Source organism: Euleptes europaea, chromosome 6, assembly GCF_029931775.1.
Source record: "Euleptes europaea isolate rEulEur1 chromosome 6, rEulEur1.hap1, whole genome shotgun sequence".
Classification (NCBI taxonomy): Eukaryota; Metazoa; Chordata; class Lepidosauria; order Squamata; family Sphaerodactylidae; genus Euleptes; species Euleptes europaea.
The window spans coordinates 106,390,669-106,404,307 of NC_079317.1; the positions used below are offsets into that span (position 1 = coordinate 106,390,669).

Genomic DNA, 13,639 nt, shown 5'->3' on the forward strand with positions numbered 1-13,639 from the left:
TCAGTGTCTCGAGTGGACATTGTGTGGTGTGACATCATCTCTCCGTCCTTTCTCTCGATGGTCAGTTATGGGAGATGGGGTGTGGACATGCAAAGTATGATATCATATCATGCAATGTTTGTGTTAGGCAATATAGGAAAGAGTAAAGAGAACTAGAGTGGTGGCAGCTCCATACATTTTATATAACATTTTGTTTGACCCATGGGCTGATCAGGATATTACATGATCACCGTTCATGCAGGAAAGGGACCGGTCAAAAATGTTGTGCGTGGAACCCCACCCTCGCTTTCTGATATTTTTTTGTATAGACAAGCTTTGAAAGGGCTCAGATTTTAAATGCGAGGAATGTGTGCATGTATGTGTATTTTGGGGGGACCCATAGCGTGAGGATTGGCCTCCATATTACTTGCAGTGATTTGGAAATCCCTGTTGACCTACATCCACAAGGTCAGTAAAATAATACTCCTAATTAAGACCAACCAATGTTCTCCATGCAGTATGCAAGCTTTTGCTGGCCAAAGCCTTGGCTTTGCATAGTGTTGGAAATGCCAGAGCTTTGCTAAGGCTAAAGAAACTGAAAACATCCAAGGTTGTTCAGGGAAGCTGCAATACAGTGTCTGAGTGCATCCTTTTATTGCTGCACCTGGGAGAGCTAAGACACCCATTGATCAGTATAGCCAAACAGATGGAATAAGTAGGTTCTGCACATGAGTTGGGGCAAATGTTTGGACATAAGGTTCTAAAGCAGTGATGCTGCAGCATAAAGAGCTAATTCAGTCCTTCGGTGGTATATGAATGGAGGTGTTGGGAAGAAATCTTTACTTTGGATTGAACAATAGAGAATTACCCTTTGAAGTTGCTTCAATTTCTAGGGCCTGTTCAAACAGGGCTTTCAATAATTACTGAAAATGTTAATAGGAGAGAAGGACTGACTCTTTGAACAATCAGAGGGCTAAACTATACCCAACATGGTTACATGTAGCCCTTCCTTCCTTCCTTCCTTCCTTCCTTCCTTCCTTCCTTCCTTCCTTCCTTCCTTCCTTCCTTCCTTCCTTCCTTCCTTCCTTCCTTCCTTCCTTCCTTCCTTCCTTCCTTCCTTCCTTCCTTCCTTCCTTCCTTCCTTCCTTCCACCAAAATACAGCCAGGGGGAGAGGAGATTTTAATTCTTTGTTCTTGGGAGGTCTTTACTACAGAAATCCTCCCAGCTGCTTTTCCCCCATGAGAGTTTAAAAATATGCAGCTAAAGGGCGAAAACGCATGGTCGCTTTAGCCTCCTTTATTCCCTGTTTCAGCCAGGATTCAGCCAGGATCGAACTCATGCGTTTCGCCGAATGTGCGTTTGATCCTGGCTGAATCCTGGCTGAAACAGGGAATAAAGGAGGCTAAAGCGACCATGCGTTTTCTCCTGACTGCTTCAAGCACCATAATTTCTTCAGAGTCTGCAATAAATATGGGAGATGATTGTCTGATCATCGGGGGAACAGAGAAGGGATGGTGTATGGGGGCACTAGTGGTTGGTGGTAAAAGCATGTTTCCACAAAAATTTCAGCCCTGGTATTTAGCTGGAATAGGGATTAACAAATTGCCTGGGAAGAAGATGGACTGCCTGTGTATCTGAGCCCTTTCATAATAGAATAAGGGCAGCTAACTCAAATGCTCCCTTCTGACAAAAGATTGTGATATGGCCCAGCAACAACAATGCTGTTTGTCGTTGCCTCAAACCTGGGCTGCCTGCCCTCTCCTTGCAGAGCCCCCTGTGAAGATCGTGCAGCCCCGCAGGGCTCCCTCTGTCCTGAAGGTCTCAACGGGGGAGACAGTGACTCTGGCCTGTGTTCTCTCTCATGGGAATGCGCCTGTCCGCTGGGTTAAGGACGGTTTCACGCTAGAGGCCATCAGCGGCCTTGTCCTGGAGGAAGAGGGTGCCCAGCGGTGTCTGGTCATCCCTGCAGCTGGCCCAGAGCATTCTGGGAAATACATCTGCAACGCTGTTGATGACACCATGACCTTCGCCGTCCAGGTGTCTGGTGAGTGCAGTGCTCAGGGAACTGCAACATCAGGGAAGAAAGCTGAGATCAGAATGCTGGGGGGTGGTAGTTGGGGGCAATAGGAATCCTGGATAGTGGTGCTGGGGTAGATTTAACTTGCTGATCCATTCCCGACCCCTTTCGTCTGAGGGCCAAGCTCCTTTCACTGCCTGTTGGAAAGAGCTTGAGCAAAGCTGCTCCCAAGCTCCTGAACAAGGAATGGCTGTAGAGTCACTAAAGCCGGTGCATCAGTGTGCCTGGGAGCACTTCCTAAGTCCCATTATAATTGAATAATGCAAGCAAAGTTTAAAAAGTACTATTTTCCCAAAGAATGAGGCATGTTATCTAGCCTCCTGTATAACTTATGTGACATTTGGTGCCGGAAAACTAGTGAATGGCTCTGCACCCTGACCCATCATAGGAGGTGTCTGGCTCTAAAATTATAATCTTCTGACAGTTTGGATATGGCCGTGCTGGATTGCTGTGGCTCCCTTGCTCGCCTAGAAGTGTGCTTTGGCTTTTCTTCATGTTTTCTGCATTCTCCTATTGCTAGGGTTTCCATGTTCCCACTACTTTGTCGATGGGTGTATCATTCACTGCCTATCAATAGCTTGTGCATGTTGCTGTAACTTGGTCTATGTTTGCAGGTGTGTAAGCCCCAGCACGAACTATGAACATACTGGAGTTTCCCAGAGACAGCCCTGTTATTAGAGAGGTTTTAGAGTACCACTGAAGAGTAGAACATTGTCAGTTATTTATTTCTTGTGCGGTCTATTTCTTCCATTTTCTGAAGTTTCAGAGGCCTTGTATGCATGGCTGTTTCCCTTGCAGTCACCCCTCCAACGACTAGGGTTGCCAGCTCCAGGTTGGGAAATACCTGGAGATTTTGGGAGTGGAGACTGAGGAGGGTGGGGTTTGGAGAGGGGAGGGACTTCAATACCATAGAATGCAATTGCCAACGTTCCCCTGGAGAAAATGGCTGGTTTGGCAATTGGACTCTATGGCATTGAAGTCCCTCTCCTCTCCAAACCCTGCCTTCCTCAGGCTCCACCCCCAAAATCTCCAGGTATTTCCCAACCCAGAGCTTGCAACCCTAGGTCAAATATGGCCTTCATGCTTGAGATTTCCATATTCACTCCAGAGGATGGAGGGTTGTTCAATTCTCATTCCTTGTTCATGTCTACTGATGTTCCTAGGTAGAGTTTAACTTACCTCCCCTGCCTTTCACCTGTAACATGTGATATATCTGACTCAGATGCAGTGAAGAGGAAACAAACCTTAAGGCAATCCTATCCTATTAAAGCAATCCTATCCTATTCTTTAAATCACACAGATCTTTAGTGGGAGGCACCTTGTTTACTTCTGATTTCGATGATGTGGGATTAGTCTACAGACTACAGGGGAGGCTGGGGTGCTGCAGATTCGGCCTCAGGGGAGAAGGTGGGGTGGATGACTTTTGGGGACTTTCCAGCCCCCTCAGGTCTTATTGCTCTGAAATATTATTACTTAGGCAGCAGCCACCTAGTGGGATGTGATGCTCTCCTCAGAAAACTTTTGTGTTTCTCCTAAGCACTGAACCATGTAGAGAGTTTAATCATGTAGGATGTGGAGGTGGTGAGAAGTATTTGTGACAAGCTGCAAGAAAATGGCTGCTACTTTGCTTGGTAGACTTTTGTTCTTGTGTTCTAACTGTGCTGTTTGGCCCATTTTTTTTCAGTCTCTCCAGTATTACTGTTTGTTCTTACCAGGAGGAAGTCCACCGTGTCTGCATTGCTAAAGCGTTTGAGTACAATATTTTAGGGTCCAGTTCCACCTTCTGACTAAATTTATCTCTAGGGCTTGTAGATCACATACATATTGATTCTAAAACCCAAAGTCGAACAAAAACTTTTTCTTAGGACAAAATCAAAATATCACAAAACCATGTGCAGCTTTGAAGTTCTCTAGTACTCTTCACCAAGCTGGATATTGAGACTTGCCCCCTCTCCCCCCCCCCCAAAGGGAAGAGGAAATAAGTTGTTTCAAGACATGGATATAAAGACCAAAGCCTGTTTTAGTCTTAAAATGGAAAGCAGACTGTGCTGCAAATAGGATTAGTTTTGATAGCAATGGGTGCAAAGCAAGTTGTCAAGTTGCATGGGGAACTAGAGAACTTGGAGGTTTCTATACTGTTGTGAGAAACATCTCGTTTTGTGATATTTAATGGGTCCTAATAAAAGGCCTTGCATAACTTTCAGTTTTGGCATCTGTCTGTGGACCAGCATTGGTACTTCAACCTGTGTCTGTAACTGTGATATGACCAAAGTGGTGGAATCCCCAATCTCATAGAGCCCGTGGGCACTTTTGAAATTTTGAGAAAGGGACATGGATGCTGTTCTGAAGCAGCACCCCCCACCCAATCTGCAAGTAAGGTGGTGGGGATCAGTGTGTGTGTGAGGGCTTGAACCCCCTCCTTCCTATCATCAGAGCCATAAGCATCTAACTTTGTACCTGAGGCAAGAATATTAGATTATATTAGATTAGATCTTTATTACAGTCAATGACCAGCACAGGAAGGCAAGAATATAAAATTGCCCCCCCATTGTTTCATAGTTGTTATTTTGGTAAAAGGTAAATACATAAATAGCAATAATAATAATACAATGTTTGTTTTAGTCATCATATACTTTTTCTGCACCCCTCAACTTTGTTTGCCGAACTTGCCTTGCCCTTGTTACAAACCTATCATTTGGGTAGAATTCTGCAGGGCTTACAAGACTGAGATGTTCCGCCAGGCCTATGGTTGAGGACAGTGAAAGTTTCCATCCTGGTGGGCCTCCCTCCCTCCCCCCCTTCCCCTCCATCCTCTCTTTTACCCTGCTTTTCTAATTTATAGTGTTAGATATACCTACCCTAACCCTGATCCTTCCCCTACTGAGACTGTTTTCTCTTTATTCCTCTCTTGGTTGGCACCCGCCACTGGAATGATCAATGGGTGCCATTAGAATTTTAAAATGTTGAGCATTTTAACTGAAAGTGATGTTTTAAATTGGGGAAGGCACTGGCAAACCACCCCGCAAACAAAGTCTTTCTAGGAAACGTCACCCCATGGGTCAGGAATGACCCAGTGCTTGCACAGGGGACCTTTACCTTTAATATGTTGTGAGCCAGCCCGACCCTGGGGTTGCCAGGGAGGGGTGGGATACAAATCAAACAAGCAAACAATTAAATTCTGCCGCCATGCAAACATATCTGCCCTTCAACCTTTCCCTCGGTGGTTTGAGGCACTGTCAGGGAGCAGCCGATTTGTGTGCATGACACGTTACGCACTCTTCTCTTCCCTGCCTGCTCATGCTCTAGCACAGTCAAGTGATTGGTCTGGTGTAGATAAATGGCTGGGCACTTGGGTGAGAAATTTGGTCACAGTCTGAGATCTTTTAAAAGGAAAAAAAGTTCTTTATTCAACTAACATATGCCTCTATCAGTTAGGAGCAGCAAATGCACAGGAAAATGATGAAAGAACAATAGCACAAGTGCTACAGAAAATGAAGAAAAGAATCAAAACATGAGACTAGCTACAAGTCACTGGTTTTACCTTGACATTCCTTTCAGAGGAATGGGTATAAGAAAAGTTGGAACAGAGGTTAGTTGATATAGACTTCCCTCTATTTCTGAAGCACATTCTGCTCCAATGAGGCAGAGGAAAGCCAGGGCCAGCTATTTGCTTTGGGCAAGATATGCTTTTGGAGAAGAAGCAAATGGGCCCCAGGAAATCCACTGACAGGCACCATGATGCACATGGGTGCCTCACTGGGGATCACTGGTAGTGTTTGTTATCAGTGTGGTGCATTCCCTGGTGATGTTATACAATATGGTTTTGAGTTTTTCTCTCCTACCTGACTGTCTGATTTTTCTCCTGAAGAATCCCGAGGAGACAATGTGTGTGATTTTTAAGGAGGTTCCTTTCCATTGCACTTAGACATTTTTAAAAGATGAAAATTAGATTTTTTTTCCCTGAGCCATTGAGTTTAGAGACGGTATTATTAAAATTGTTTGCTCTGCTTCTCCCTCCCCAGTGAAAACATTTGATTGTTGTGTCTGGCACTGTATGGTGAGATGGGCAAGATAATCATGAATAGTATTACATGCACCCTACTTCCCTGAGCAATGAGAAGTACCAGGATGGTAAATCTGGGTTTGGTTCCCTTTGGAGAAGAGAGCTCTGGAGTCATAAGAACATAAGAAAAGCCCTGCTGGATCAGACCAAGGCCCATCCAGTCCAGCAGTCTGTTCACTCGGTGGCCAGACAGGTGCCTCTAGGAAGCCTTATGTTGTCTTTGTAATAATTAGTTTATTAGCCAGTATTAAGTACAGCACAGGTGGAGGCTGCGAGGCACTCCTATAGGGGCAGTAGATCTGCTACCCCAGGTCGAGTCTGGGAGGGGGAAAACCTGTGTACCCACTTTCAACTCACAGCTGTCTTATTCTGTATCTATAACTGTCTGTTCTAAACGTCATAGTGCATTTGTCACAAACACATGTGCCCCCTTCCCTCAGATAGGGGGTTCACCCGCTCCAAGTCCTCAGGAACACAGAGCTTTCAGGAGGCAATCTCCTCCTACCAACTAGCTCCCGTTGAGGAAACATCCACAGACATTAAAGACCATTACCATTCGGAACCCTCTCTGGTACTACGTAAGGCTAAGCCATAGCAATGGACACATTTACAGAAATCACGCAACAAGCCCAGAAATCACACAACAAACAAGCACCAGCGTTGATCCAGGGACCCAGGGAAGGCTCATGGTACAACAAAACCAAAGTCTAGTGGCCCCTTGAAGACTAACAGCATTTATTCTAGCACGAGCTCTTGTAAGTCAGAGCTCCTTCTTCAAATGCAAGGGAAAGGGGGAAAAAAGATTTTTGTCATATTTATCTAGACAGTTATAGAAGTGGGGGAGGAGAGGGGAACGAGTTGAGGAAAGGAAGTTCTGTTATCAGCCTTCCTGAAGTTAAGCAGGTCTGGGTCTCGTCAGTGCCTGGATGGCATATAGACCCTCTGGGAACCTCATGACGTACCCCCTCCCATTGACTTCTATGGTAGAAGAAATGTGGGATATAAATACATTTTCTCCTCAGGAATTTATTTACCTGCAACCCCTTATGGGATCAAGGATGTTTCCAGATGTCACGGTAAGAAACAACAGTAGCTAGCCAACCAGAAGAGCAGTTAATATAAGGTACATCTTGTTGCAAAGATTTAGAGCAACCACTGCTATTTTGGAACAAACGTTGTCTCTCATGCTGACCATGTGCAAGGTCCTTTCCCTCTCTGCCAGCTCCCATGCACCTGAGATTTATCGCTAAGGGTCACAAAGGTAGAGGAATCAAATTCCTGTCAGGAAATTAAGAAATGGGAAGAACTTTGATATGTTTTTCAGCATGAAGTATATTTGGGGAAGAAATCCAAGAAAAGCAAAAATACTTAATTCTCATGGGAACTAACTGAGCATTCATTTCAGAAGGTGCCATAATTAACATTGAACACCCCATGGGAGTAGTAAACAGCCAGAACTAATGTGGGTTGGTATGTTGAGTGAGGAATCCCACAGAAAAACCTGCACTGTGCTGTACGCATTTGGCCCTTAGGGTAGAGCTGCTTTTGAGGAAGTGTTGTATGGTCTTGGCAGTAGTTTTTGTTTTCAGTTTTAGTGGAGAAGTGATTATCAGACAATTCTTAGAAGTCGTATACAGATGAGAAAGAGGCCAGGAGACAGGATATTCTTTCATTTTGCTTTGGAGATGAGTAGGTAGGCAATAAGCAGCCATGGTTGTCCACCAGGGGATTCCCTGAAAGGAACAAATCTGAGATGGAGACAGTTGGCCGGGCTCACAGAGAAGTGTGTTGCCCGTGTGGTCAGAGGCACACTTGACATGGATCTTTGACTCGTAGCCTAAAAAGAAGTTAGCTTGCAAGCTTCTTGTGTTCCATCATTGTGAGATTAATTAATCCTGATTGTCATAACTGTAAAAAAAAGTCAAGAAAACATAACCCCTGAACCATTGTGCAGCTTTCAGAAAGTTTTCACAAATGCTTAAAGCAGTCAGCTTTGTAATGTGAATGTAAAGCTTACATGGCTGGAATGTTTGTTCACGTTGCAAATGCCTATGCTCCTTTTAACTTTATGAAACCCATTTTAACCCCATTTGTCTAGCTATCTCAGAGCCTAACTACACTTCCCCCTCCCAGCTCCTCCCTCCCTTTTGGGTTGCCAACTCTGGATTGGGAAACTGCTGGAGATTTGGGAGTGGACCCTAAGGACGGCAAGGTTTGGGGGAGGGAGGGAGGGAGGGAGGGATGATATAAAGCCATAGAGTCCACCTCCGAAGCAGCCATTTTCTCCAGGGGAACAGATATCTGTAGTCTGGAAATCAGTTGTAGTTGTAGAAGATCACCAGGCCCCACCTGGAGGTTGGCAACCCTACCTCCAGTGTACACTTGCATTGTACAATTAATGGGAGTGCAATTTAAGGCAAGGTGCTCAAGGAGAAGTGGCCTCAGCCTTCTCCTCCCTGCACCATTTTCCCAACCTGAACCAGGAAGGCTGTGTTTGCTCCACATGTTCTGATGGAGTACATGAACGTTTCCCCATTGAAGCAAAGAGCGTTCCCTCTTGGCTATTTCAGGTAGGGACAATGGTGTAGGGGGAAGACACAGGTCGTTTATGCATGGGTACTTTCATTCATGTTCACTCACGTCTGTCTTGGTTGTTTCTTGGAGTTATGCATGAGTTTTCCCTCCATTAGAGATGACCTCACTGCCAGCCCTCACAAATTATGGGACTTCCTGTTCCTCTGTTAACCTGATTCTTCTATCTCCCTTGAGGTCAGCCCACTTGAAATCCCCGTGCATAAGGCAAAGCTCGGGACACAGAAGCTGGGTTTCTCTCACAGCAAGTAAACAGCCAATTACAAAGCAGCATGTCAAGGGTGGGGATTGAAGTACTTCCTGCTTTCTCAGAGTTCTTTCTGAGCAGAATGTTTTTTAAAACGAGGCTTGGGTCCCCCCCCCTTTCAAATAGTTCGGTTTTTGTTTTTGTTCTTAGTATGCTTTTAAAAAGCTTTTTTATGTGATAGTTAAGAACATAAGAACATAAGAAAAGCCCTGCTGGATCAAGAACATAAGAACATAAGAAAAGCCCTGCTGGATCAGACCAAGGCCCTTGAAGTCCAGCAGTCTGTTCACACAGTGGCAAAATAGGTGTCTCTAGGAAGCCCCCAAACAAGACGACTGCAGCAACACCATCCTGCCTGTGTTCCACAGCACCTAAGACAGTGGAGACCATGCAGCGTGTGATGGGTGAGATGGCAGCGGCCCTCGATGCACTGAAAGTGCAACCGCCCGCCGGCAAGCTCCCGGATGGGGCGCCGGCAGCTCCTCCCGCACCTCCTAGCCTCCCGTCCCGTCGGGACCTGAAAGTCACGTATGACGGTTCAGGGGATCAGTTGACCTTTTTTATGGTCCAAGTGGACATTTTTATGCGGGAACAAGGTCGGACCTTCACCTCCGAGGAGTCCCGGGTGCAGTATGTGGCTTCCTTACTGCAAGGGGAGGCGGCCGCCTGGATGGTGTTGCAGTATGAACTCCGCTCGCCGGTGCTGCGGACCCTGGACGAGTTTATGGTAGCACTCCGAAACCGCTTTGAGGACCCGACTCTGGGCGAGCGGGCTAAAGCCTCCCTGATGCAACTGCGCCAAGGGACCAAGTCGGTGGCGCAGTATGCAAGTGAGTTCCAGTCGTTGGCTAGCCGTATTCTGGACTGGAGTGAGGCCACTCTGGTACAGTGTTTCAGGGAGGGTCTCAACCCGGACCTCCAACATTGGGCCTTCATGCAAGGGAACCCCCCAGATGTGGAAGGCTGGGTTCGCCACGCTGCGGACATTGAGAATCGTAAACAACTCCTGAATTTGTCTAAGCAGCGCATCGGACGTGACCCGAGACCCCGGAGTGACCGGGGCCGAGACTTCCGACCGGGAGGGAGCGGGGGTCCCTCGGCCGCTGAATGCCGCAAGCGTTTTGAGACTGGTGTCTGCCTGACCTGCGGGGGAAAGGGACACTTTGCGTCGCAATGCCCCTCTCGTGCGGGTCGTCCCAACCCTCCTCGCCAAGCCCCGACCGAACCGCAGAAGGCGGCTGCTGAGGACCAGCCCCGCCGCAGGAGCGGACCACCGGGCCGACGTTCCGGCGCACCCTCCGCACTCCATGCGCGCCCCCAGGATGTGGTCTCCACCTCCACAGGCCCAACGGGGTCCCGGATTACAAATACTACTTTTGATTCGGACGGGTCCCCGAACGCCACCACCCCGTCCCCCTCTTCCAGCGAGGAGGAAGAGTGGGAACAGCCGGCAAAAAACGCCGTCGGTCTGCTGTAGAGGGGGCTCCGCAGCAGACCGCCCCTATCGTTGTGCAAGGAGCTCCACCGATGGTAAGCGCCCAAGAGGACAATGTGTATGTGCGTGTTCACCTGTCCCTACCTAAAGGGGGCCCCAGTTTAGAATTCCCCGCCTTGGTTGACTCGGGGTGTGCCCGTACCATGATTAGTGAGGAAGCTGCCAAGAAACTGGGAGTCCGGCGCAAGCGGCTTCCGGGACCCCTCCGTTTTTCCCAAATGGACGGGAGCGATTTTAAACGGGGCCCAGTGACCCACAGAACTGCAGCCGTGATTATGTCTGTGGGGGAACATTGGGAACGCTTGTATTTTACCATCGCCCCTATTGTAACCCCAGTGGTGTTAGGGATGAACTGGCTACGGGGACACAACCCCTCCATCGACTGGGTTAAACGAGTGCTCTCGTTTCCCGAAAGCCCCTGTGGGTTACATGACAAGGAACGGGTACTCAGGACTCCGGCCGCCGCATTGGTAGGGTCCCCCACCCCAACCTCCGTTCCTCCTCAACTGCCCACAGAATATTCGCAGTTTGCGGATGTCTTTGATGTGAGAGAATGTGACGAACTACCTCCCCACAGAGAGACGGACTGTGCCATCGAAATTGTGGGGGAAGGCAAGCTGTCTAAAGGGAAGGTCTATCCCATGAGCCCTAGTGAGAAGGCGGTGTTACGGGACTACCTGGATGCCAACTTGGCGAGGGGTTTCATACGCCCTTCCAAAGCTCCTTATTCGGCCCCAGCCTTCTTTGTGAAGAAAAAGACGGGAGATCTAAGACTGTGTATTGACTTTCGTAGGCTAAACGCAGTCACCAGTCTAACGCTTACCCTCTCCCTCTTATTCCCGACCTTCTAGCACAATTAAAGGAGGGCCGAATCTTCACCAAACTGGACTTGGTGGAAGCATACCACCGCATTCGCATTAAAGACGGAGACGAACCCAAAACGGCCTTTTCCAGCTGTTTTGGAATGTTTGAATACCTAGTCATGCCGTTCGGACTTTCGGGGGCTCCCAGTGTTTTTATGCAATTAATTAATGAGGTTTTACATGATTTGCTGTTTCGGGGGGTGGTGGTATTTCTCGATGACATCCTTATTTACTCTGACACCATGGAAGAACATGTGCGTCTGGTTCGAGATGTGCTCCAGCGGCTGCGGGAGCACAAACTGTTTGCTAAAGTGTCCAAATGTGAATTCCACCAACCTTCCATTACTTTCCTTGGGTACGTGATCTCCCACCAGGGGTTGGAAATGGACCCCGCTAAGGTCCAAGCGGTGCGAGAGTGGGAAACCCCCACTACCCGCCGCCAACTCCAGCAATTTTTGGGGTTCGCCAACTTTTACCGCAACTTCATTCCTAACTTTGCCCAAGTTGCGCTTCCCCTCACTGCCCTGTTGCGTACCAAAGACAAGGGGGCTAACGCCGCGCTTCCCTCAGCCCGTTTGCAATGGTCCCCCCAGTGCCAACAGGCTTTTGAACGTTTGAAACTACTTTTTTCATCCGAACCCGTGTTGGCTCACCCTGATTGCACTAAACCTTTCGTGGTGCAAGTAGATGCCTCGGATGTGGCCATGGGCGGGGCCCTATTGCAAAGGGATGATGGGGGGCGGTTGCGGCCGTGTGCCTACTTCTCCAAAAAGTTTTCCCAGTCCGAAATCAACTGGGCTATTTGGGAGAAGGAGGCGGCAGCGGTCAAACATGCCCTCACCATATGGAGGCACTTCTTAGAAGGGGCCGAACTGCCATTTGAGGTGTGTACCGATCACAAGAATCTTGAGGCTCTCAAGGGAGCTAGAAAGCTCAACGCCAAACAAATTCGGTGGGCCCAATTTTTCGCCAAATTCCGGTTCACCCTCAAACATGTTCCTGGCAAAGAAAATGCCCTAGCCGATGCTCTGTCACGACTTCCCCAGTATCGCAACGATTTCGATCGCCCGGTCGACTCCCTGTTCACTCCCGAGCAGCGAGGGGAGGTCCCTAGCTTGGCCGTCACAACCCGGTCCCAAGTCCGTCAACCCGAGACCCCCCCTACGCTCAGAGGTATCCCGGAAGCCTTCCAACAGCGGCTCCGGAACGCCTCCTTACAGGAGGAGGAGCACCACCTCCTCCCCACTGGCATGGAACGAACGAACACCTGGTGGGTACAAGGGGGAAAGCTATATGTCCCATCTTCCCTTCGCAAAGAGGTGTTGGGACTTGTACACGGTGCCAGGTTGGCGGGTCATTTCGGCTTCATAAAAACTCTTCACCTGGTTAGAAGGCAATTCTGGTGGCCCGGTATGAGGTCCGATGTGGAACTGTACGTGCGCAGCTGCCCCACTTGCGCCACAGCCAAGAAACGAATGGGAAAACCCCCCGGGCTTCTCAAACCGCTTGAGAACCCCTCCCGTCCCTGGGAAGTCATAGCCATGGATTTTATCACCGACCTCCCTCCCAGTCGGGGAAAGACGGTCCTTTGGGTAATCACGGACCTTTTTTCCAAACAGGTCCATTTCGTTCCATGTGCGGGTCTTCCTTCGGCCCAAGGCTTGGCTAAACTGTTTGTCACGCACGTCCTCAGACTACACTCGATCCCTAGGAAGGTCCTCTCCGACCGGGGGGTCCAGTTTGTAGCCAAATTCTGGCGAGCCTTCCTAAAATTGATGGGGGTGGAGGAACAGGGCCTCTCTTCTGCCTATCACCCTCAGACTGATGGTCAAACTGAACGTGTAAACGCGGTGGTAGAATGTTATTTGCGTTGCTATGTGAATTTCCACCAAGACGACTGGGTCGACCTGCTCCCATTTGCCGAATATGCGTACAACAATGCGCCCCATTCCTCTACCGGCTTTAGTCCCTTCCAAGTAGTATACGGGACGGAATTTGGTCCTTTCGGTTCCGCCCCCGTCACGCCAGAGCTCCAGTCCACCCCCGACCTTCAGGAGTGGATTCAGGTAGTTAAATCTGCCTGGCCGTGGCTGCTCAAAAACCTTGAGAGGGCAAAAAGCAAGTACAAGGAACAGGCAGACAAACACCGGTCTCCGGGATGGGAACTTAAAGTGGGGGAGCAAGTTTATCTGTCCACCAAAAACCTCCGCTCTCTTCGTCCCTGCAAAAAACTCAGCGACCGTTATGTGGGACCTTTCACCATTACCAGAGTGATCAACGAGGTTACCGTGGAACTAGAACTCCCAAAAACCCTCAAGGGAG

The 13,639-nt window shown here is 48.5% G+C and overlaps 1 protein-coding gene across 1 annotated transcript in view; it reads left to right on the forward strand.

Annotated features, from left to right (window-relative positions):
* OBSL1 (obscurin like cytoskeletal adaptor 1) overlaps positions 1 to 13,639 on the forward strand; it is a 102,663-nt gene that overhangs the window by 58,337 nt on the left and 30,687 nt on the right. The window contains exon 17 of the mRNA XM_056852034.1: positions 1,749 to 2,024. Within this exon, the coding sequence (XP_056708012.1) occupies positions 1,749 to 2,024 (276 nt within the window). The remainder of the gene's footprint in view (positions 1 to 1,748; positions 2,025 to 13,639) is intronic.